This window comes from Schistosoma haematobium, chromosome 7 (genome assembly GCF_000699445.3).
Source record: "Schistosoma haematobium chromosome 7, whole genome shotgun sequence".
NCBI classification, from domain to species: Eukaryota; Metazoa; Platyhelminthes; class Trematoda; order Strigeidida; family Schistosomatidae; genus Schistosoma; species Schistosoma haematobium.
Genome location: NC_067202.1, coordinates 6,204,309 through 6,228,644, shown reverse-complemented (window position 1 = coordinate 6,228,644; position 24,336 = coordinate 6,204,309). Strand labels below are relative to the sequence as shown.

The 24,336-nt window shown below is 35.6% G+C and overlaps 1 protein-coding gene across 1 annotated transcript in view; it reads left to right on the top strand.

The window, feature by feature from the left end:
• Positions 1–4,322: 4,322 nt before the first annotated feature.
• The window catches only part of PTK2_3 (putative serine/threonine protein phosphatase), a 50,707-nt gene continuing 30,693 nt past the window's right edge, over positions 4,323–24,336 (top strand). Inside the window, exons 1-3 of the mRNA XM_051219578.1 lie at positions 4,323–4,374; positions 4,420–4,919; positions 6,028–6,213. Of these exons, the coding sequence (XP_051064305.1) occupies positions 4,512–4,919; positions 6,028–6,213 (594 nt within the window). The 5' untranslated portion in view covers positions 4,323–4,374; positions 4,420–4,511. The remainder of the gene's footprint in view (positions 4,375–4,419; positions 4,920–6,027; positions 6,214–24,336) is intronic.

Sequence of the window (24,336 nt, the reverse complement as noted above, 5' to 3'; positions counted from 1 at the left end):
CAACACTCGCTAAAAAACTGTGATTTTGAATGTTCAGTAATTCCGTTTTTTGATTGAGAACATGAATCAATTGATGTTAGACCACCGTTGTAAACCTGGAATGACATCAATTTATTCATGATCTCAATCAAAAAACCTAACAATCTCCACAACCCCCATACTGATAATTCACTTTTTATTGTGATTGTTCAACATTCGTCACAATTTTTCCTCCACTTGTTTTGGCTTTAGTCTTAAACATAAAATGTGCTTCCCTGAAATTTTTTGAGCTTATTCATATATTGCAAGAACGATTTTGAAACATCAGTTTCCAGTAATAGTGTTGTTAGATTGATTGACCTGTGTTAAGATTCTCACTGGCTGATGTTGACTCGTTGTTGCACTTTCACTGGGGTTTGTCCTTAGACCTTATCACTACAAATGGCCTATAAGAAGCATCGTGCTGACTATAACCTTGTGGTGATTACAGAGCTTTTGACAGCTGGCTTGAGTAATGGTATATCTGTAGCATTATGGTCTAATTCGATATTAGTACATTTATCCTTGCTGCTATAATAATAAATATAATCTCAAAATCGCAGGTTTTTCACGATGTGACTACCTAATCTAATACATGGGAAGTGAGTAATATGTCTTTATTATGTTCAAATGGGTTGGTTTCCAATCTCACCTAAATTAATAGGCTGACTTAAAGAAAAAAATTATGACGACGGGGAGGAAGAATTCCAACTGGTGTCCCAGTTAGTTTGTTAAGTTTGATACCGTTTATTTAGTCACAAGGAGATTTTCTCGACTTTTTTATTGCTTAACTTGAAATATATATGAATTTTTATCAAAACTCGTTGTATTGCGTTGAAATAGTAATAAACTCGTTAATTTTTGACAGAAAGCTGTTAGTACTTCATCACATGTCCGTCAGAACATGGGCTAGATGAAATAAGCTCAGGCAGTCATCTCTTAATTATTCCATCAGAAATGAACATTGTCTGTTCTCTTTTCTCCCTCTCATTTCCAGCAACCTGATGGTATTCCCCCAAAAACATATGTATGGAACATATGACTTCGTTCTGCGCCTTCATTAATACTTATGACATTCATCTGGAAACATCATCAAAAAACACAAAATAATGCGTAAATGTTGGTGTTTTAAAATGCCTTGTCATTCATTCATCACATTGCTTCTTGCTATTAACAGCTCTGAACTACATTTGCATGCTTTCTCAATCACTATTTGCTTATCGCGAAGAATCCTCAAAAACGTATTCTGAAAATTAGGGCCTCATTAACTTTCATATTCTAATTTACGAAACATTATCCTCCTGTTCTTATTATCATTGTGTCATACAACGTTTCAACCTAACTGAATAATCCATTATAACAAATCCCCTAGCATTTACAACTTATTGATCTTGCCTGTAAACTGGCATATTTTTTTGTAAAACATTGTTATTTGAGAATAAAGTATTATTATTAGTCTGAATGAAAAGCTAACGAACTAAGGTTCATTCGATAAAGTCGAACTACCTTCTTCTTCGTAACATACAAATCCTTCTTGAGTCACTCGTTTTTAATTATATCAATACGCAAACTCTGCCCTCGATTTAAGCGGACTTAACTTCATGTAAAAATTATATTGAAGTGCAAAGTGCCTCAAAATGATCAGCTTGCGCTATACAGTCAAAGGTCGCTCTGGTACAAACTAGTGTACTAAACAGCAGATCGAGCGGTTAGCAAATAAGCGTCTGATACTTGAGAGTCAGTAAACGTATTTCCAACAAAGTGTGATAAAACATATCTTTGTACATGGATTCGATAAACCGTTATAATCAAAGATCTGTATGATCTAGGTTTACGGCTCTATTAGTGAAATTATCTATGCCACGGAAATATTACACTTAATCCAACATTACAGACTTGGCATAATATGACCTAACCTATAATATTTTACGACTAAGCCACGTCATTGTCTGTACTGTCTCACCATATCATGTAAGTTAGTGGAATTCCTTTGAAGAAACATTGCTAAATACATTCACAGTAGTAATGGAACAACATGTATAAAACAAAAACAACACGTTACGTAGAGTGACCATAACCATACGGCTGAACAATACCGATTCTATTTAGTATTTCTGGGTAGGCTTTTCCGACCTTCGAGTGTTGAACGTCCGATTTAAGTTTTCTTAGTTATATTATGTTCATTCTCAAGGTTTTCGTGAATAATAACAAATGTCACTACGGGTCAATATTCACCACTCTGACCATTATCTAACCTTGAGTTTAGTGGAAAATAACCTTATTGTCAACGGTTTTGCACCATATAACAACAATAACGGCATTGTTCAGAGTCGGATAATAAAACTTTAAGTTAAAAGACTTAGAAATATTAGTATAGGGCAACAGAAGCCTTGAATAACAGTTATTATGTATAAAACAATCAGGGAAAATCATGACTTTTAGAAGCATTCATTTTGTTACACGTGCTCCTGGAAAGCCAGGAATATTATTATGAAGTTCAAGGACAAAGTAAGTCGCCCCTCGAGCGCAGATAGTCAACCACAATCATTCAGCTACGCAACCATTGAAATATACGATTGAGTCGTGTGAAAACAAAGACAGTTGGCGGAATGCCACAAAATGGCGTGGAAATGATTCAAAACCGAAATCAAGGACTGAGAAAGTAATAATAGCTCAATTTGAATAAAAAATTATTTATGACACGCGGAAATGAGGACATTTGAGAAAACAAAGTCAACTTTGGTGCTAAACAATGCTTTGTTTTCATACAAAGTACATACAAGGAAGATGCACACAGATGCGTTTACACAGACCTAAGGAAGTTCGTAACATTTACTTCAAGGAGATTCCAAAAGAACGAAGATTGTTTACCCCACTTAATCCGCGTAACTCATCATATTGCTGAGTATACTTGAGTTGTTCATTCGAAGTAGGTGTTTCTTTCGTGCCTTTAGGTAACCCTCGTTCTCTGATAGAAGAACCCGGACCAGTATTGAATTGGTCTTTATTTAGATCGCGTGGCAGTCACCGTGGAGCTGTGGATTGCCTGATCATACACAAAAAGCTTTTCAACATTCAGTATGAGATAATGGGAAATATAATGTCTTTAAAAAGTAAGGAAATGAATGAATACTTGAGCTTTATAGTTTTGAAATATACTTAGTTGTTTGAGGTCGACTCTCAACTAGTCAACCTAAGCTCTTACACTACCTTCCTCCCAGAATCGTGTTCTGTAGGAACGTCTGCTCAATCAACCTATCTATCACGGACATATACGTTCTGTTTCTACAGCCCAAAGGATAATTATCAACTCGCTCAGTGTTTGGCTTCCAATCAATGACGACCGACTCCGTCGTTATGCGACGATAGTCCATGGATGTCTCTTCATCTGTTGGCTTGCAGTCTTATAGCATTCAATTTCTTCTGCGACTACCGCTGATGGTTTACTACATGTCCTCTATATGGTTACCAGAGCTTGTAAGAGAAACGAGGGTGAGGAAATGAAATCAGCATATCTAAAAAAGTGAATTGAAACATGAGCTCTATTGTTTTGGCATATACTTAGTCGTTTGGGGTCGACTCTTAACTAATTAACTTAAGCTAATAAATTCTACTCAAAGAAAAACAGGCGAGTGGTAGTGTCAAGAATTTATTCTAAACAGTTCACTGGCAAACTGATAATTCTGGTTCATTTCTGTCGTGCTGGATGCTGTTATCCTGTGCCTCTTCCGAATCCATGTAATTCTCAAAAGTCACTTGACATCCGCTTGACCAGAGTGTAACAAGTGTGGGAGCGAGCACTTGCAATGTGGGGAGGGGGCTGTGAGTTTAGTTGACCGCTACAAAGACTGCCGATCTCTTTTAGCTAGTTCAACTACTCTTTTAGTTGGCACAACCTTGGGATCCCAAGATTGTCTTGTGAGCTACTGCTAAGCATCATATAGTAAGTTCTCAAGATCCAGGATTCTAGAATTCAAAAAACACATGTATTCCTTCGTTGAAATAGTTTTTGTTCAAAACATTTTCCATTGAAGTGAGCTCTGAGTAAAGTTTATTCTTTATAGACGATGGAAGTCATGTCATTACCGTCAACTGGTCAATTTAACGGAAATCTGAACACATGCAGAGGCATATGAAGTTATAAATAACATAGGCTCTTGCACTTTTATTCATAGATGGAACATATGACTCTGTACTTTGGATCTTATCGGCAGAAATTTGAAACCGTGCCAAAACCACGAGAGGAGAGCACAAAAAACCAATAAGTTTACTCAAGTCTGTCATGAAGATATTAGATATTCAATACTGACCCGGGCTATCTGGTGACTGCGCTACGTTATGTAGAACAAATGGACTGTATGTTAGAAATCTAGTTAATTCTTTACTCTCCATCAAATCTAGCTGACAGAATTCTTCGGTAAAACGGCATCAGTCTTGCTTCATATGCGTACATGGGACTAAACGGTGACCATCCTACCTATCAATACAAATAAATGCTAAAGTTAGACGATCATATGTCTCATGAGTTAAAAGACACATTTCAAGATGTATCTGCATCTAGTATTGAAAACCGAAACTCGACCAGTCATTCTCGCCAAAATCTTGCTGGTGGATCCGGAGTTTTTGCAAATTTCTTCGAAGAAATGGCCGAACCACTTTCTTACCAATCCTCAAATCTCATTGATGAAAGGCAGAGTACTATATCTACAGAGGACTGTAAAATCCAAACACAGAGTAACGAGGTGAAGGAGGGCAGTTCTCCTATGCTGCGTGATGAGATTAGTCCTATGGAAGCTTTCTACGGTGATAATGCAGATGATGACCTGAAAATTCTTGAACGATATCGTTTGCTCGTTAATTCTTATTCTGATTCTAAACCATGCCAAGATGATGGATCTCAGGTAACTCGTTGGGAGTTTTGCTTTTCCCACAGTGGTAGTTTTAAGTTTTATATACTGGTGATGCTAACAGCATGTATATCGGTGAGACTAAAATTTATGGACGATTTTTGAGCAGTGCTAATGTACCTTAAGAGTATTCACATACTTACTAGAGGCAAGAACGTTCGTAATTTAGTATGAGGCATCGGGACTATGATTCGTCCATAAATTATAGTCTCGCCCTGCCTGACAAATTTTAGAAGAAATTTAAGAGACGAGAAAATTTCACAGTGTTACAATCAGTAGTATGACTTTACCCTTGTATCTGGAATGGACTTATCTATGTTTTGAAGTATTTCAACCAACCCTTTTAGTATGCCGGTATCTAAAGGAACAATTGTCTAAGGTAGTGTTACTCAATCAGATCATCCTGGTGCACAAACTTCACTACTGCATCTTGACTAAATCTATAGTCGAGTGGTTGGTGATCCCTAGTGATATAATATAGGTTGTACATTATTTAAGTAACCGTATACAGTCTTCACCTAATAGTGTTCATCCACCGATTTCGACTGTTCTATTTAGAGATATGCTACTTACTTTGTTTTCTAATGTATTTGAAATGATTATTCAAGTTCATTTGGTTTTTATTCTTCCCATTCACCTTTATTGTGTTGATTTGTTACATCGCAAATCGGATTGATACACACTTATTTAGGGTCAAACAGACTTCTAGAAATATTCTAAAAATAAGTATAATGCGTAAGATGTAGTGATGCAACATAGTTGCTTAGATTTAAGTAAAGGAGCAAGGTCCGAGCCAGCAAATCGACACTAAAACCCGTATACTCCGGCTATTCAGCTACCGTTCTACTACGCTATTAATATTTTACATGACCGGTGTTTTTTATCTAGCAATTAAAGTAACCAATAAATAATCACTGGATTATAATTTCTGAAACGCTTTAAGTACCTCAACTTAATTGGTTGGTTATGATTGTCTTTTATATAACAAATATGTAAATCTGTAATCTGGTGCATAGTTAAATTCCCTTGAAATTGTCTTCTTCACATTGATAATAAGAATAGTAGTATTTACTCTGCTTTTTTCTTTCTCAAACCATTAAAGCTGAGGCAGTTATCTCATGATGATACACTAAAACGTGGTGGACTACCACATGGCGTAACAGAATACAATCCAACTGATTTAAGTAGCCCGTTGTGTATGTCATACATACATAGAAGTAAACCACCTAAAGTATTAGCCAATCGTTTTCTGCTTGGTTCTACAATTGGGCGAGGAAGTTATGGAAAGGTAATTCCTTTATGATCGTTATTTAAATTAGTTTGGTAGCACTTGTTCTTTTTAATTGCAAGTTACTTTCATAAAGTCTGCTTTAATTTTGGCCTAGATTATTTTCTGGAAATAGATCTAAAAGAAGTGCTTGATGGTAATGTCGATTTGTTACTTAAAGAAGGAATTCCAGATCTTTCATGTGTTCACCACATTGTTTAATTTTGTAATCACTGACTTATAGATCAAGGTATAGGTACTTAGTTGGTAAATATTGTTTATACGTGTTGCATTTACTGTGGAGTAACGAAGCGTAAACTACTTCTAATAGACCAATGGGGATCTGCGTGTATGTTCACTCTTTGCGATGATCTGTTGGGATTAGTTAAGAGGTTTATGCATCTAGATAGCTGAGTGAAAAATGAAATAAACCAATGTATAATAAACTGAATATCAGTGGATACTGATATGGGTCATCTTTCAAATCATAAGTTTAACCATAAAAGATAGAGTACACAACTCATTGGCGCTGTCAGCTCTACAGTTTGTTTTCAAAATTCAACTTCTCAACAATGGGGAATGTTCGTTGTTTGTATTTGATCATTGTTATCTATAGGGAACAAGTTTCATCCATTGCCAAGACTCATAAGTTATGCTACGTGCTAACAATATGTGTTTAAGTACAACAAAAATTATTTCCAAGTGAATAATACTATGTTCATATAAAGTCTTCGGTGGCTTACATTCTATAATTTCATACGGTACACTTTACAGACACTGAATTATATGAAAGAGAAAAATGGCTAGTTAATGGTCAAATACTTGGTTAAATTTGTTAATTCATCAGACCTTCAATAGGAGTCCTAGGAGTTGTGCAATTCATTCTCTCTGAACGTTATTGAACATGTCAATAAATATTTTTTTGTCATATCCCTATGAGTAGAAAAATTTTATTTCTACTCATCGGGATAATAACAAAAAATATATTTAGAGAGGGGTTTTGTGGATATTATAGTGATTTAATAGTTGGATTCATGAGTCAATTGAAGCTGAATCACCATGGAAAACTTGGAAGCACTGGACGACCGTTTTGTCTTAGTGTGGGACTCCTCAGTGGTGCGCATCTACGATCCCGCCCCGCGGGATTCGAACCCAGGACCTATCGATCTCATGCGCGAACGATTAACCTCCAGACCACTGAGTTGGCATCCGACGGTGTTAATGTCTAACTTCAACCAATCCACGAAATTGCACCACCGTCTACCATTGTCTTTAGTGAGTTACTGTCTCACAACAGACCCGGTTTAACTCCATTGGTCAAGGCTTCTCACTAGAACTCCAGTAATTACCTCTTGGAGACCGTCGCTAGTGAGCATATGATGATTATAATCAGAGAGAATTTGCGTGAATATTCTAGTAATTTAATGGTTGAGATCATGAGTCAATTGAAGCTAGACCACCATGGAAAACCTGGAAGCACTGAACGGTCGTTTCGTCGTGGATGCGCACTACTGAGGAGTCCTATACTAGAACGAGACGGCCACCCAGTGCTTCCAGGTTTTCCATGGTGGTCTAGCTTCAACTGTTAAATTAAAATATTAAGAATATATTTATTACTTACTCTACCCATTGCTTAATTTATATGAAACTATCAAGTCCAACCTTGGTATTGAACATGGTTTACAACAGAGGATAATGATAGTTCCATCTAACTTTTCTTTAGTGTTTTTTAAACAAAATGTCAGCTAAATAAACTATACTTTGTTTTCTTGTTTAATCCCGTTCTTTCCAGTGCTACAGGCGTGTATGCAATACATAGCCTTTAGATAGATAATGTATCGATTGATATAACTCAACCCATTTTGTTTTGTTTTATGTATACTAACATCCAAATATGAAGATCAACGAATTGCGTTGAATCATGACCAAAACAAACTAACTTGTTCACCAAGTACTTGGATATAAGACACACTGTAAGTGTGGGGGCTAATGATACTGCCCGTTTGCCCAAACTAAAGTAAGTGGGGCAGGCTTTTAACCTTGGGCACTTAGTGATTGAATATCGAACCATTAAACCACTGCTTCACAGTTAGTCAATACAAAACTCAGAGGTTTTAACTATCCTCTTTAGGTATCGCTTTTAAAAATAACTTTACAAACAACTTAAAAGAATAACTGAAATATTTTCTTTTGAAAATACCCAACAGTATGATACTGAATCCAGTTTTTAAAGGTCTTAATGATTCAACTTTAGAATATCGACTGAATTATCTTATTTCATTCATTTATTATTCTGTAATACAATTACCTATTCTTATTCTTCCTTTCAAAAATAATTTGAAGTACCCTTCAGCGAAATTTAGAACTTTATTATTAATATTATTATTATTATTATTATTATCATTATTATTATTAATCTTCGTCAATCACTATATCATAAAAGCAGAAGGAATAAGGGAAAACTCAAAAGTGATCGAAAGAAAGCAATAGAACTACTTTTAAATAATTGTGTCTCATGTCTTGCAATTTGACTAGTCAAACAACATATCAATAAATGTATGTAAATCCAATAAGCTTGTACAACGATAGATTATACTAATCATATCTTCTGTTTAACGATTAATCTGATTAAATAATAAGAATTAAGAGAGAACACATAAATCATGTGAAATCAACAAATTTTATTATTTATCATGATATTATGTTATTGACTCATAGTAGAGATGTTTGAATCCTTTTTTTCCGACTTATATTTGTTTGGAACAGTTATATGGGTGTTCTCATTAACCCCTATACATAAGTAGTGTAACAGGATTCACTTTGTCAAGTATAGGTTTATATACTCGGTATTGAATTAAACTATTCTTACTTGGGCTAATGACAGTACTGTGCAACTATTTAAAACAAAGTAAGCGGGAAGAGGTGAAGCATGGATCTGCAGCCTAATGGTTGAAGGTCAAATGTATTATAACTATAAAACTACCGTATCACCTGTATAAAATGTGTAAATTTATTTATTTAAACACATAAACATTGATATAAAGAGTCACCAAATACACATGCGCAGCACCCCATCACTCGAATTGCGTGAGGGCTAAAGTACTGCACGGGCGCCCACATCGAAGCAATTAGCTTCCTTAGAAGGCCACTCCTCGAGCCTTTGACCTACATATCTAATCCACAAGTCAGTGGATCAACGTTAGGAAATGCAGCCATATGATAGCCGGTGACCAACCATTGGGTTCATACACCATTTGTTCTGTCAGGATCCTGGAGCCCATGTGCACCATTCGTTTGGAATCAGGGTTTACCAACTCGTCTAGATAGATCCTCCATATCCACCAACCCGGTTAAAGTGTCGGATATTCGCTTTTCGTTCTCTCAATTTCGTAAAGAACACCCGCATCACAAGAAGGCTATGAGTAGGACTTTTCTGACAGTGGCTGTATATATGTGACTATGTGAGAGAATTTCGAGAGGAAGAGCTGACTTTCCCCACCTCCGACCGTACCAGGGAACTTGGGGGCAAAATGTGTAATATTCAGGTCGACATTTTGAATAATTATAGTAACATGTTGAGTAGGTAGCATCCAAACATTTTAAACCGGAACAAAGAGTAATAACTAATATTACTAGTATCAGATTAGATTAAAAAGCAGATCAATTTTGCCGTTGTTTTACACAAAAAGAAACAATTACACGCACACTTCTAAATTGCCAAGACAATGAGTGTGCTTTCAACTACCAGTCCCAAAAATCGTACCACTACACATAATAAGTTGACACAGTTTGAATATCGGAAATGTATGCTAGGCATTTTATTTGGTTGTAAATCTATTGTATTTGTAATTGTCGAGGTCAATTGCGTTTATAACACCACCTCACCAGGCAACATGATTAATATGCATATCCGTTAAGTCAATCTGCTATCTTTGTATGCTAATTATCATATATTAAGTTAAATAGATATGCCTTCAATTGTTTATACGATTATACGAAAAAAGACCTAGTGAAATTATTACCATCCTTTTTACGACTGTTTTTCGGTTGATTGTTTATACTGTCTTACTGCGATCACTTTCTAATTGATGTAATGATGAAATTAGTCCTTAGTAAATCGATATGTAATCTACATGAATTGTTTTGTAATTACCTTATAGTTTGGAAATAGTGTTTTTGTCCTTATTTAAGACTCCTTGGAAGTGAATATCAACACAATTCCACACACGCATAAAGTTCACAAGAGATGTCTATGTTAACCATAATAAGTGAAATAATATTGAATCACTGAGCTGGAAACCAATAATCTATATTCTAAACCGAGTCCTATACCTTGTAAAAGGTGTGTATAGACTGTAGGTTTTTGATCTCACGTAACTCACTAAGTACAAATTCATTTGCCTGACGCTTTGAGCTACGGTTTATGTGAAAGTGATACTACCTGACTGTCCAAACCCAGACAGGTCCAACAAGACTTGAACCTGCGACCTAGTAGTTAGAAGTCCAATAGTCTAACCACCCAGCCACCACTTGTGTCTTAGAACCGTTGGTCGTATAAGTTAGAACAACAAAGTGATAAGATATGTAATGAGGCTGTGAATCTTCATCTACTAAGGTGGTTGGGACATTTATTACGTATTCCTAACGGCCGCCTTCCCTAAATGTTGTCTGACGTAGGAATCGGTCGGCAGAAAGCTAGGAGCGAGCGAACCAAAGTGTCATTGATTATTAGTCTGAGCCATGTTATTGGGTGAAGACTACTTGGTTGGTCTCCGCGCGATAACTGCAACCAGTAGTTGGATACGTTGGGTAAAATAGCTTGAAGTCAATCATAATGGCGCAGTTCAATTCACTTATTATCTTCTAAATCTTAAGTTGCGGTATTCCCTCACATAAACCTTTTCTTTCTACTTTATCTAACCATATTCTCGATATCTAACCGTCTACTCTTTCTCACTACGACTGATACTACAAATACTTCAGCGTCCTTGTCAATTATCTTATCACCACCAACAAAACCGTTTTAAACATTTATTCGCTCTTATTTTAAAGTCAATAGTTTTAAAAACTCGCATTTTTGATTAATAGGAATTTAACATCACTAAAACAGTTCAGTTATTCTTGAAGAATTACTATCCCAACTGTGACATAACCTCTAGTCGAACTGGTCTCTGTGCATCTAGTGTTTTGACCTTCCCCTCATCATCATCACTCTTCAATTAACTTTCTTGATAGTGATAGAAGAGGGTTATATAGAACAAGCTCATAAAATAAGTGAACAACTGAACACCAGCTCAGTGATCTAAATGTTAACCACTCTTCATGAGACCTGAATGTCTTGTATTTGATTTCCGATAAAATTGTGGATAGGGACTCCTAAAGAATGAAAAGACTGTCCAATTCTTCCCAGTTTTTAATGCTTGTGCAACTAAGATAAATCCTTGACCTAATCATGAAATAAGCATATTTATGAATGAAAATTTAACTGGTTGGTTAATCCATTCTGACCAAGTCAAGATGTAAAAATTTCAAACAGATTAAAACATAAACACTTTGTATATGAAGTAACAAATATTCCACTTCCTCTTAATCACTTCAAATTTCTTTGTCTTTACCTGGCATCGGGATTTTATCAGTTAAATAATAATTACAGTGCCTGGACTTTTCTTATGCCAAATTCAATTCTCTTCTTTCTCTCTCCCCCCCTCCTCACCTCATTCCACTATTCTGTCCGCAGAAAAAGAATGGACACTTGTTTTTTTTTCCAACTTATCATCCAATCGTTCAATCTGAAACACATACATACATAGAGAGAGCGAAGAAGGTCATAAGTATTTCATTCATATGAACCTAGTGATTAATTTACCAGCCGCCAATCGATAACTCATTTTCTCTCCACTTTACATTCTTTCTTATAAAAGCTACCTACAAAAATACAGTCAAATGGTATTTTTCCCATAGTTATTTAAGTACAATATTACAATATGATATACCATTATCAATGACTTAGCATAGATAATTGACAACAGTTGATTGGTGGCTTTCATTCCTGTGTTTTATTGTGTTTTTCTTCTTTCATTGTTCCACGTTTTCTATGATATGGTATTTTATATTTCTGATTGTTTTCTCTTTCTAATCGATTAAGATTTTTAAATAAATATAGACACACAGATCAGGCTTAATTGAATATTTCTCATAACATAGCACTATATAGTTTCTAATTTAGAGATGGGTAAAAATTTTCAATTAAATGGATTGGATGATTGTAAATAAACTGGAGGTATATCAAACAGGCCGCATATATAAAATGTTTTTATCATTAAGATATTCAACCCCCGCCCACCTTGATGCTCACTTTTAAATGTCCTAGGAATAGGATGGTAGTTACAAGTGATTGAAACTAAAATGTGACATCTGCCCATGAAATCAATGACTGTTAGATTGAGCCGTATGTACAGATGGAAACTATCTAGTTCAGATCTATGAGGTTATTTTTTAACCAGTAGTTGGAGATGTTATGTGAGATGGCCCAGAATTGGTCTCGATACCACAGATTCATTCAAATTTATTGTCTTACAATACTTGTACTATTTATTATATGGAATTATTCTTTATTCGCGAATCATATTGTATATCCCTAATGTTTTCTACTGTCATTGATGGTCTTACTACTTCTGCTTCTTATGAATTTGTCTTGTTGGTTTTATCTCAGTGTTAATATTGTGTGACAATTTAAACCAATACACATACCTCAGTTTCTATCCTGTCTATAAATGATTGACTAAATCATCAGCGTTTAACAAACTTTTCATTTCATCAGTTGAGCTAAGTGGAACTTTGCAAGGCTTTTATTACCAGATATAAGCCTCATTCCAAGTATGAGGGCTAGTGATACCACCCGGGTTTACCATCCCGAAGTAGGTGGACCAGAGTTTGGACCCGGGACTTAGTGGTTGAATATCGGATACCTGAACCACTAACCACCGTTCTTTCTATTGTCAATGTTAATGATTGCGATCAACCAGTCTCTTTTGGGTATATATATAGACATATTAGTCACTAGTTGTTGATAAAGTTGGATTAGTGTTTACAGGTAGCAGAGATACATCCATCTGACGGGTCCCAAAAAGGAAGAAATACTGGTTCTGAATTCAGCTGATAACCAACTATCTAACTTTACTAAAATAAATCAACATTTAGTTTCTTATAATGCGTAATAATGAATCTACACTTGTGTTTTAAATGGAAGCTAAATTATTGGAATTTATTGAATTATAAGTTGACCTTATAAACGTGAACATTATTGTTAAAAAAAATTCAGATTGTGTAACTTTTCTTCTTTCACTAATGATTAGAATTTAGTCAATGTTAAGTGTTAAAAGCGTTCATTTGAATCATAAGTAGAGATGGATGATGGCTAGCAGTTCGATCCAGGACGTGCGTTCCTCCAACTCGGGACTCGTCAGCCGGATGTACCTGCATCCCAGAGTTCATTTCCACTCCGAGACCCGAACTCAGTACCGTTCACTCAAAATACCATCACATTATTCACTTAGCTACTGAGTCCTGATAGCCAATAGCTTGTGCAATGGGGTTAAGTTTTAGTTCATTTTTGTATTGGTTGTTTGGATCTTCCGATTGATGTTTAAGATTGCAATTGATCAGTCTCTCATTGGCATATGTTCATCCTGTGCGGATTACCTCGATATTGCCTTATATCACAAGCATTATGAGCAGAGATGGATAGTGGCTAGCAGTGGAATCCAGGATGAGCGTTTCATCCTATTTACACAAGCTAGTGGCTGTCGAGGCACAATCCGCACAGGATGCATAAATGTCATTGAGTGACTGATCAATTGCAGTTCATTGAAATTGTTATTAGTCCTAAAATTCTATTAGTTCTATGTAAACATCGTAACCAACTGTCTCAATGTTGAAAAATATATGAAGCATTCAGCAAACTAAACTGTTATCTAAACGCTTCTAAATCGTTTAAATATTGTGAAAATATTATTATTATTACGCGTTGAACTGTAGTGATTATATTCCTAAAAAAGGTATTAATAAGACCTTTTTTTATGTCCGTTACCTGGAAAGGAGAGCATTGTCAAATTCTTTAAGTTACTATTAAGACACTAGACTGAGTTCAATTCTAAGCTCCGTTTTCTAGGTTTTTTTCCATTCTTCCTTAAGATTATTTTAAATGAACTCTCTTCTGGCCGCTCTAAATAACTGCACAGTTCCAGCTTGGCCCTCAGACTGTAGGTTCTTCATTTCTACTGTAATCCGTATCTTAAAAGTCAATATTTCTCACTGTAGATCTTATCATTATCACGAAGTAATGTAACAATTTTTGTCGAGAAGGGTGTTAGTCGATGTAAGGGAGTTGTAAAGGAATGCACACCGGTTAACCTAGCTAAAACGTAGACCACACATGTCTGTTGACCACTTGCTACAATATACAATACCTGATATATCATATTTTAATCCCCAATGAAAGCCGAAATCAGTTGTAGTGTTGCGAATGTGTATTCACCATCTTTTATCCTCCGAATTTCGCGTTGTAATGTTTGTTTATACTTCTTGGGTTCCGAGTTTAATCATTTGAAATAATGGAAATTTGCACCTCCGGTGGATGCTTTAAGTGTTGTTAAGTTCTATGGGCTAGTCGGTTTAACTGCGGAGTTTTCATTGTTGTTTCGTGTGTAAGACATCTCAGAAATCACTATTATAATTTAAAACGCTTTGAAGTTGATCTCGTTTATAAGCCAACAGAATCACTTCACATCACTTTATGCAGGTTAAAAAATATAACAGAGAAAGAAGATGAACCCAATATCATTTACAAAATAAATTGTACCAACTGTAGCAAACACTATTGAACAAATTGGACACCCTTTCCACTTACGCACACACAAACACAATCTGTCAGTGAAATGATACGACATACCATCAGGGATATCAATGCATGTATACAACTACGGACATCAATTCGTCTGGGAGATGGTCGAAATTCTAGATCGCATAATTGTTAAGAATGCCAGAGAATTTCTGAAAGCATGGTATTCAGGTCAATCAGTAATTAATCGATAGATCGATTTAGATTCAATCTGTCAATCCATCCTAAAAACGTCAAGCACTAGCCATGCCAAAGGTCAGCGGGACAAAACAGTCAACTTCAGTACAAAAACAGCCGAAGACAATAAAATCCACGAAAATAACCAATCACAATTTAGGCTACCAGGAAAAACTGAGTTGAGACGTGTAATAACTAAAATTTATTTATGTGTTTATTTGAACACATAAATATTGGTACAAAGGGGCATCGGAAACAAATGCGCCACACAAGTCACTTGGGCTATGATACTGCTCGGGTGCCCAAACCGAAGCAAGTGGTTTTCTTAGGAGGCCAATCCCCGGGCCTTTGACCTAGAGACCTAATCCACAAGCCAGTGGAGCAACGTAAGGAGATGCGGTTCCATGATAACCGATGTTCAACAGTAGGTTCATATGCCATTTATTCTGTCAAGATACTGGAGCCCATGTGCACCATTCGTTTGGAATCAGGGTTTACGAACTCATCTAGATAAATCCTTCATATCCACCAACCTGGTAAAAGCGTCGGATATCCGCTTTTCGTTCTCTCAATTCCGTAAACAACACCCCCGCCACGAGAAGGTAGTGAGCAGGACTTCCCTGACAGTGGTTGCGTACACGTGGTCATGTGAGAGTATTTCGAGAGGGAGGGCTTATTCTCCCCACCCTCGGCCGTACCAGGGCGCTTGGGGGGCGATGACCAAAAAAACTCACTTCTACATGTAGTAAGCATGGAGAATGTTGTCCAGAAAGACAATGAAAACTTTGCAGTTAAACCATCTAGCTCAGAGAACGCTACAACACCTAGAATTGTTGCTCATCCTTTCTAAACTATATTTTGTTTCTTCAGCTGTCTTGATACCATTACTATTTATACTCGTTAGCTATCCATTTGTTATTTTCCTCTTGTTATCCTGAACCAGTGTTATGAATGAGACTGATGCAAATCTGTGTCAAATCGTAGTGTTGATTATGGGTGGATAGGTTCACATTGTATTTACAGATCAATTTTAAATCTAGCTGTTATAGTTCTTGTCACATTCTGTTGTCGATTCTTTAGTTTCCAATGAATGTGTACCTATGTAAATGGTCGATGACCACTAGATTCTTGGTTCGAACTCCGATCCCCTTACACAATAACAAAATCAATACTAATACTCTGTGCTTTTGTGCGTGCGTGCGTACCTACGTACGTACGTAACTGACATTACTGCTTCCATCAATCACAGAATGTTTTATTTCACTAAAAATATTAATCCAGATTGTTTATTTTGATCAATATCTATCATTTTCATGACTTATTGATCGATTTACTCCGTTTATCTGACCTTAAGGTTCCATGTCCTTGAGCTGTTATGTATGATGTATGCTGTCTTGTTTTGTATGTACTACTCTTTATGTCTGTTTACTCGATTCAACTGCTTCGATTTGTTGTGTTTATTTTCTTTCAAAAAAGAATTGCTTATTTATGCACACCACTTGTGCTTCGTGATTAGTTTTAATACACTACCATAATCCAAACAAATCAATTATGATTCAACTTGATTGTTTCTTCTGTATTTCCTTTTTCATCAATGTGACTCACAAATTCACCATTTACACTTCCTTCCTTTTTTAAAGTTAATTAATCACTTTCGACTATTATTATTATTATTATTATTATTATTATTATTATTATTATTATTATCATTATTATTATTATTATTAATAATAATCCTCGAACAACAACAATGAAACAAAACATTAGAGTTTTTGTGATTGTAAACAAAATGTATGAATGTAAAAATTTTTTTGTTTCATAGTTTACACTACACATTGACCTTAATTAGACAATCATTAAAACTTAGAAAGTACTAGTTAGCCGTTTCATCTTAGTGGGGGATTGGAAAATTCTCACTAGTGAAACATTTTTTTGAGATTGATTCTCAAAGTTCTAGTGAGAAGCAGTGATCGGGGCAGTTCAACCACGTTGGATATGGTGCAGTTACCCAGTAATGATGGTTTTAGAATACTTCGAATAGATTGAATTTTGATATGTAAACTATGGGATACCAACTCAGAGATCTTAATCAGTAGAATTTGATGAGCACTATACGAGATGATGGAGAATATTTGTAGCTCAGGATTTTGCAAGTATTGTGGCATCTAAACTGAATGAATTGATTGTAAAGTGTTCGTCGTTCTTCTGGATAACATCATCAGCTCATACTTCGAGAAGAAATAATCTATTGGAATTCCTCCACAATTTTGGCTGACAGATTGTTCTGTTAGTCTGGAATTTGATTCGTTGTTATCCATAGCTGGATTGTTGCTACTTGTGTGTTTGTTTTGGTCGTTTTTCTTCCGACCTGTTTCTGTACTCTAACTTTGCACTTACTGACCCTTTTCTTTACTCTGTTATGAGTTTAATCAATTACAATTTGTCTATCGATTGATGTCCGATTCAAGTGTTGTAGACTTCTAAAAATTCACTAAATTTCTTTTTATTTCCTTTGTTCAATATGTCGACATTTTTCCAGTCGAACTCATGCTCACAATTATCCACATGCATGGATATGAGCGAAGCTATGTTCTGTCATGTGGTATATACGAAAAGGGCTTAATAACGGTCAACTGTATTTCAAGTCAGCAGAACAAGCTGTTTGTCACAGTTGTGGAAAAACTTCAATAGGTTATTTCTTTCCAAATCGCGTATTGATGATGTTGTTCTGAGGAATGATGACAGCTCCACGATCAATTTATTCAGTTAAAAGACTAAAAGATCAGCACAATATATATATATAGCGACAAGATAATCACGATACTAGCTAAAAATTATTTTTATCACGTTCCCTTATTTTATTGGACTGTTTAACTGTTAACCTCTATCATCACCAAAAACAGCTTTAATTAAAATTATGTTGACTATTAAAAAAAATAATTAAAAGCTTTGTAATAGATTAAAATTTTATCTGTGAATTTGAAATGGTTTATGCGTGACTTGTACATGGTATCTGTTTAATAGAGATATGCAAACTAAGCTATTAAGGTTAATTTAGATATTATCAACTCATGTACTGTTAGAAATGTGTGGACGATTGACAATTACAATCCGGCTAAACTGTAGAAAGAGAATCCTTTTTGAAGGATTTTCTAGAAGAAACTGAATTAGTTGGAGTGGTAGTAGTAGTAGTAGTGATGATCTTGTCGATTTAGGAGAGGGACTGCAGAACCCAATAGGTAACTGCCTGAGGGCGGTCACATACACACACAGCTTTTTTATTTGGGTAACTGTGTGCTTTTTAAACCTTACTGTTGACGCTGAGAGTCTTTGATGCGCATTTTGGAGTGTGTTAAGTTTTGAACCCAACTTTTTCTAACTCCTTCCGTTATAAAAATTCAGCATCACATTAATAATTACTAATCCTATCTAAAAGACTTATCTTGATTCTGGTATACTAGACTGTCCAATATATAGATGAACTGAGGTAATAGAAACTTTATTTCATAATATTTAGATCACATTATTCTTATTCCTTCTCAAAATGCTACCCAATTGTAACAATACAATTGTTCAACCTTCAGTTTTATTGCTCAAATCATTACGGGAGGTTCTTATCAGTTCAAATGTTACGTAAAATCTTGGGTATCAGTACGTTTCTCAAATTCAGTTCATCAACCATTTCCTAAACAGAAAGACTGAGTAAGATCTAGAATGACGAAAGATCGCATATATTGTGTTTTCATCAAAACGGTAGTAACTCGATATTCCACCTGAACTTGCCACTAGTTTTAAGTTATGCCACTTGTGATCTCCCAAGATATACATACATCAACTAGGAAGTCTTTACCTTTCGACATACCTCAGTGCAAACAGTCAGGAAATTCATGATTTTTTTGCTATATCTTGTTTTAACATCTGCTAGATTACTCTTCAAATTAACCTTTCTACTATGTGTCAAAATATCTCAGTTGATGGAAATTCAAGGGTACATCAATCAGTTCCTATTTTAATTCACATATCATTCAATATTGACTTGATAATTCCGTCACTATACTGGAGTAATAATTTAAAGCCAATATTAGTAATCTATGCATAGAATCTATATTCATAGGCTAATCTGTATGTTTGTTAATGTCGATGAATAATAATTTGGAATCTTTTTCCAAGAAGAAAAATCATCCAACTAATTATTGATTAATACGTTTTAAGGGGGGTTGTTCCCTTCAACTGTATACATGTGTATAAGTACTTTTTACTGCATTTCATGCACTCCATTAGCACCGAAATAGTAATTTTTTCGAGTTTAATCCACTCTACATATCTGTGTGTGTGTGTGTGTACCAGTGGAGAATACATGTTCATCTTTTGCGCCATTCTTCGTTAATTAATCAATCTTTTTTTTCTGACAAATGACATACTACACTTGTCATTTTTTACTATTACGACTACTGTCGCTACTTATTAAACCACTACTTATCTGATTAATTGTCATGGTTGGTTAAAAACTGCTTTTAGTAAAAAAAAACTGACATCATCGATATTCTGTGCACAATTAAAGTAAATTTTTTTTGTAAGTAACAGTTCACCACCACAGATTAATATTAGTTATACAACCATTGGAAATCAAGTGATTACTAAAGTTTTAGTGAGAAGCTGTGATCAATGGAGTCCCTCAATACTAAGAGTACAAATTCCTGTACTAAGCTTTTCTAAATAATTTTGTTTAATTATACCTAATTCCAAATAGAGATGTAGATAAGAGAATAGAAAAACGACAGTACTGCAAAACGTACTTACGCCTGTTACCCCTCGTGGAGGAGCATAGGCCACCCACCAGCATTCTCCACCCAACTCTGTTCTAGGCAATCCTTTCCAGTTGCTATTCATCCTTTTCATTTCTGCTTCCCATTCCCGGTGCAGTGTGTTCCTTGGTCTTCCTCTTTTCCGTTTACCTTCAGGATTCTAGGTTAGGGTTTGCACTGTGATGCAGTTTGATGATTTATGAAATGTATATCCTATCCACTTCCAATATCTTGTCCTAATTTCCTCTTCATCTGGAAGCTGGTTTATTCTCTCCCGCAGTAGGCTGTTGCTGATGGTATCCGGTCAACGGACATCGATGATCTTGCGTAGACAATTGTTTATCAATACTCGTACATGTTTGATGATATTTGTGGCAGTTCTCCAAGTAGAACTGTATTAACTTTCGTATTGAAGATTGTCACTTTGATATTAGTTGACAGTTGTTTTCAGTCCCATATATTTGTAGGATTTAATTTGTCCTACGGATATACTACTAGAACCGTAAACGCGATACTGGCGAGTACCGAGTCTATGTGGAAGCTATAGTCAGAACAAGGACAACTTGGCTTTAAACTTTATCTGTTTCGACCAGTATTGCGTGTCTTATCGAAATGGATAAAATTATGAGTCACATTAATATAATAGGATAATAATTTCTTTCCATTGGTAAGTCACATGCAACAGGGATAGTTTACAGACACATAAGACCAGTTCAACGTGGTGGACGCTTAAACAACAATTTGATTGATTAGTTATGGAAATATCTAACAATGTTCCTCAAGCGTAGGAATGATGCCCTTGTTTTGCCAATCCTCGCCATTACGTCTGCATCTGATCCTCCTTGTTCATCGATGATGTTGCCCAGATACGTGGAACTTTCCACCTCTTCCAGAGCTTCTCCATCAAGTTTGGTTGGGTTGTTGTTCTCTGTGTTGTATTTGCGGATCTTGGTTTTTCCCTTGTGCATGTTGAGGTCTATTGATTCAGGAGTTTCTGCTACACTGGTTGTCTTGACCTACATTTGTTGATGTTCATAGAACAGAGGAGCCGGGTCATCTGCGAAGTCCGAGTCGTCCATTTACATCCGAACTGTTTATCATATTCCGTAATCCCCCTTATATGTGGAGGTCGACCAGTCGACCACCAAGAGAAAGAGGAAGGGTGAGAGTAAACAACCTTGTCTGACTCCGGTCCTCGCTTAGAATGGGTCTGTGAGCTGTCCTCTTGACACTAAACTTATAGCCCCCAAATGCCCTGGTACGGCAGAGAGTGGGGAGAGTCAACTCTCCCTCTCGAAATACTCTCACATGACCACGTGTACGCAACCACTGTCAGAGAAGTCCTGCTCACTACCTTCTCGTGGCGGGGGTGTTGTTTACGGAATTGAGAGAACGAAAAGCGGATATCCGACGCTTTTACCAGGTTGGTGGATATGGAGGATTTATCTAGATGAGTTCGTAAACCCTGATTCCAAACGAATGGTGCACATGGGCTCCAGTATCTTGACAGAATAAATGGCATATGAACCTACTGTTGAACATCGGTTATCATGGAACCGCATCTCCTTACGTTGCTCCACTGGCTTGTGGATTAGGTCTCTAGGTCAAAGGCTTGGGTATTAGCCTCCTAATAAAACCACCTGTTTAGGTTTGCGTACACTCGGACAGTATTCTAGCCCTCACACAAATCGTATGACGGAGTGTGGCGCATGTATATTTGTTGACTCCTTGTACCAATATTTATGTGTTTAAATAAAATAATAATGAGCTGTCCTCCATTCACGACACCAGTGTAGTCCGTTGCATAATTTCCGTATGATGTTTACAATTTTCTCAGGTACAACATAGTGTACTATAAAATATAAATAACCAATATTGTAAAATAGACTGATGCGAATTCCTTTCATCATTTTATCTACTCGATACATCTTTCAAATTTATACACGGATTCGATCCTTTTTTTATATCTATATTCATTTGAACGGAATATAGCATACACACAAAGAAAGAATACAAACAGGATATTCATAATTTAGCAATCCACTTATAGTCAATTAATTGATAAAACCTCTCTAATTCTAATTTATCCACCCCTCCCCCTCCATTATATGAATTCAGTAAATTCTAGTTCATAAAAAAATAGACTTTCACTTATTACATAAACATATCCACCTATTATTTATCTATCCACTCAACGTTCAATCATTCTATTTTGAACGAAATTTCTTTATCTTATAGTAACGAATGCTCTTATACACACACATACATGACATTAATGGCTATGGTAACAACAAAAATAAATGATTTGTCTTTCTCTCTCTCTCTCTCTCTCTTCATTCAAATGAAATGTATTGCGGTGTATTATTTAATATTGTAAATATTTTGATGAACATAAGTATAGAAAAAAACTATTCATCTCTTTCTCGCTCTTTTTTTCCTGCTTATTTATATACAATAATTGAATGTGTGACTAACTAATCGATCAATTGACCGATTAGTTGTCCATTCAATAGTGTTGTGAACGAGAACATAAAGTGGTGGTGGTGGGGGGGTCGACCGATGTATTTAAATACAAAACTACACAATCTCTCTTAGTAAGAAAGGTATAAGAACCATACACTGAATATTTCATTTGCAAATTTCCATCATTTGTCCTTCATATTCTATATGACTCTTCTAGTTCATAATTTCTTTATATTTTTTCTTTTATTCTCTTCAACTTGATCCTTACCTTCTGTTGTCAGGTTTTCCACTTTCGACTGATGTTGCATACCACTTATGTCTGTCGACATAAGTAGTATACACAACAGTAGTAGTTGAATGAATGGATTGGTTGATTGATTGGTCGATTTGTTTATTAAACTTATTTGTTTGACTGACAGTGTTGATGACTGTTAGTTGATTGTAATCATTATTATTGAAGTGAGGATGGTAGTACTTTCTAGATCCTGTTTATTTTTTGTAAAAATTTCAATGCAGAAAATGATAAAATATTTTCGTATTAGATATTATTATTAACTAAAGATGTGTATTGATTTACATAAAATTGATGGAATTTGGTTAATAGTGGAATCTAAGACGCGCGTTTCATCCTATTTAAGATAAGTTAGTAGCTATCAGGACCCAGTAGCTCAGTGGATAACGTGTTAGCGTCTGAAGGACAAGATTCTGAGTATAAATCATGGGGTGGGGATCAACTCTGGAATGCAGGTACATCCGGCCAATGATGAGTCATAAATAGAACGTTATGCGCGTCTTGGACATCACTACTAGCCACATTCCATATATTCTATGTGAATTTGCCTTAATCACTGATTACGATAACGATGTAAAACTCGAACTACAAAGCCTCCACCTACCTACGGAGACACACATGGGGAGAATGAACAACAATTGGATAGAACTGGAAAGGAAGTCTCAGGAGAGAGTGGGTTGGAGAATGCTGGTCGGTAGCCTATGCTCCATTGGAAGTAATAGGCGTAAGTAAGTAAGTAATTGTGATAAATTTGCTTATCACAATAAAATTAGGTCATATATATGGTTTAATGTCCATAGTGTGTAAATAAACATTGGTATGCAGTTATCTGGGTTTTTTTTCGTATTTCAAAGAAATTGATGTACTTTTTGTCAAGGCAATAAAATATATCAACATATTTTCGTTTTCACATTAGTATTATTATCATTACTATTGTTACTATTATTATTTACAAATGTACTCAGTCTTGTGACTTACATAATTTATGACTCCAAATAACAGCACGTGGTGGTTTCTCTCTTTTTCTCTCTCTCTCTCTCTCTCTCTCTCTCTCTCTGCATAGATTATTATTAACTAATAATTAGTGGCTTTATTCAATATTATATTTCGGGTACAATATAGAAATTCTCACCACACAGTATTTCAACAAGTTTCTTACACACAAAAAACAGAAACAAAGACAAAAAAGGGTTTAAAAAACCCGAAAAACTGTACAACTTTTCAAATTAGAGACATGTTAAGAATGCAGGTTATTGACTAGGTTAACTCTAATAACCTATTCGTTATAGAGTATATTTGCTAGGTAAAGTATTATAGAACTTTTATACATTTGCTTGCGTGCATGGATTTTAATGTAATTACGTCTCGTTCTACCAGAAGATATACAAGAAGATAACAGTGAAGATTATGGTTATTATCTGATAAAATAACACCTACCAGGAGTTTGCATGACTTTAGATGTCTAACCACAACCAATATTAATTATGACCTCGAAAGATTCACCACAC